Source organism: Anneissia japonica, unplaced genomic scaffold, assembly GCF_011630105.1.
Source record: "Anneissia japonica isolate Jap-2015-1 unplaced genomic scaffold, ASM1163010v1 scaffold287563_len15552_cov138, whole genome shotgun sequence".
NCBI lineage: Eukaryota > Metazoa > Echinodermata > Crinoidea > Comatulida > Comatulidae > Anneissia > Anneissia japonica.
Window position 1 is genome coordinate 4,508 of NW_022731104.1, and position 826 is coordinate 5,333.

The 826-nt window shown below is 37.7% G+C and overlaps 1 protein-coding gene across 1 annotated transcript in view; it reads right to left on the reverse strand.

Moving 5' to 3' along the window:
• The window catches only part of LOC117115202, a 7,172-nt gene that overhangs the window by 1,913 nt on the left and 4,433 nt on the right, over positions 1–826 (reverse strand). Inside the window, exons 6-7 of the mRNA XM_033258900.1 lie at positions 474–659; positions 138–380 (exon numbers count right to left, since the gene is read on the reverse strand). Of these exons, the coding sequence (XP_033114791.1) occupies positions 138–380; positions 474–659 (429 nt within the window). The remainder of the gene's footprint in view (positions 1–137; positions 381–473; positions 660–826) is intronic.

The window sequence follows — 826 nt, forward strand, 5'->3', positions numbered from 1 at the left end:
GTTCAACAGGGAGACTTGAGCTCATAGGCCCGATCCGGGAGAAGGGTTTGCGAGGGGGTTCCCCTCCCAAATGAGACTTTCTTTTTTAAGAATAGGAACATCTGAATGGCCGGAAATGATAAGGAAGCATATGTTACCTCATCCAAGGAAACACGGAGTCTTCTTTTTCCAACGTCTTGTAATTTGGACTGGAAATCAACCCAGCTAGTGGGAATAGGTTTTGCCATTGCCTTCATGTATCCCGCGACATTCTTCTTCAATTTCTCAATCCCTTCATCCATACTCACAGTGTTATCTACAACATACATCTCACGATCTACATGGCTTTCATATGGTGTTCCTTTGACTTCATCAAATATTCTTTTGAACTTGGTTGTGATCTGTGAACAAAATTGAAAATACATAAGTAAATTTATTGAAGAATTAAAGAAAAAAAATACTATAATTCCATTATGAAACAGACAATGCCTCACCAACTTGTCCTTTTCTGACTCAGTCCCCAATAGTTTGTCTTTATGTGTGGCAACTAAACTAATCGTGGGTGATGATATGCCATTGATCAACTTCCGTGTCCTTCCACGATAGGGAAGTACAGCATGTTCGTATATTGACCGCATCCAAAATACATTCATCTGAAGATTTGTCATTTCAAATTGTCCCTAAAAAGGTAAACAATAGCCACATAATTTTCAAAATGGTATGAGATTATTGATGCAATAAAACTAATTAAGGTTAAACATCTGCAGTGAAGACTAAGTGGTGTATTTACTTTTAAGAAATCTCTTGGGTTTGCTAGAGCATCCAAATCATCTAACACACTAAACAC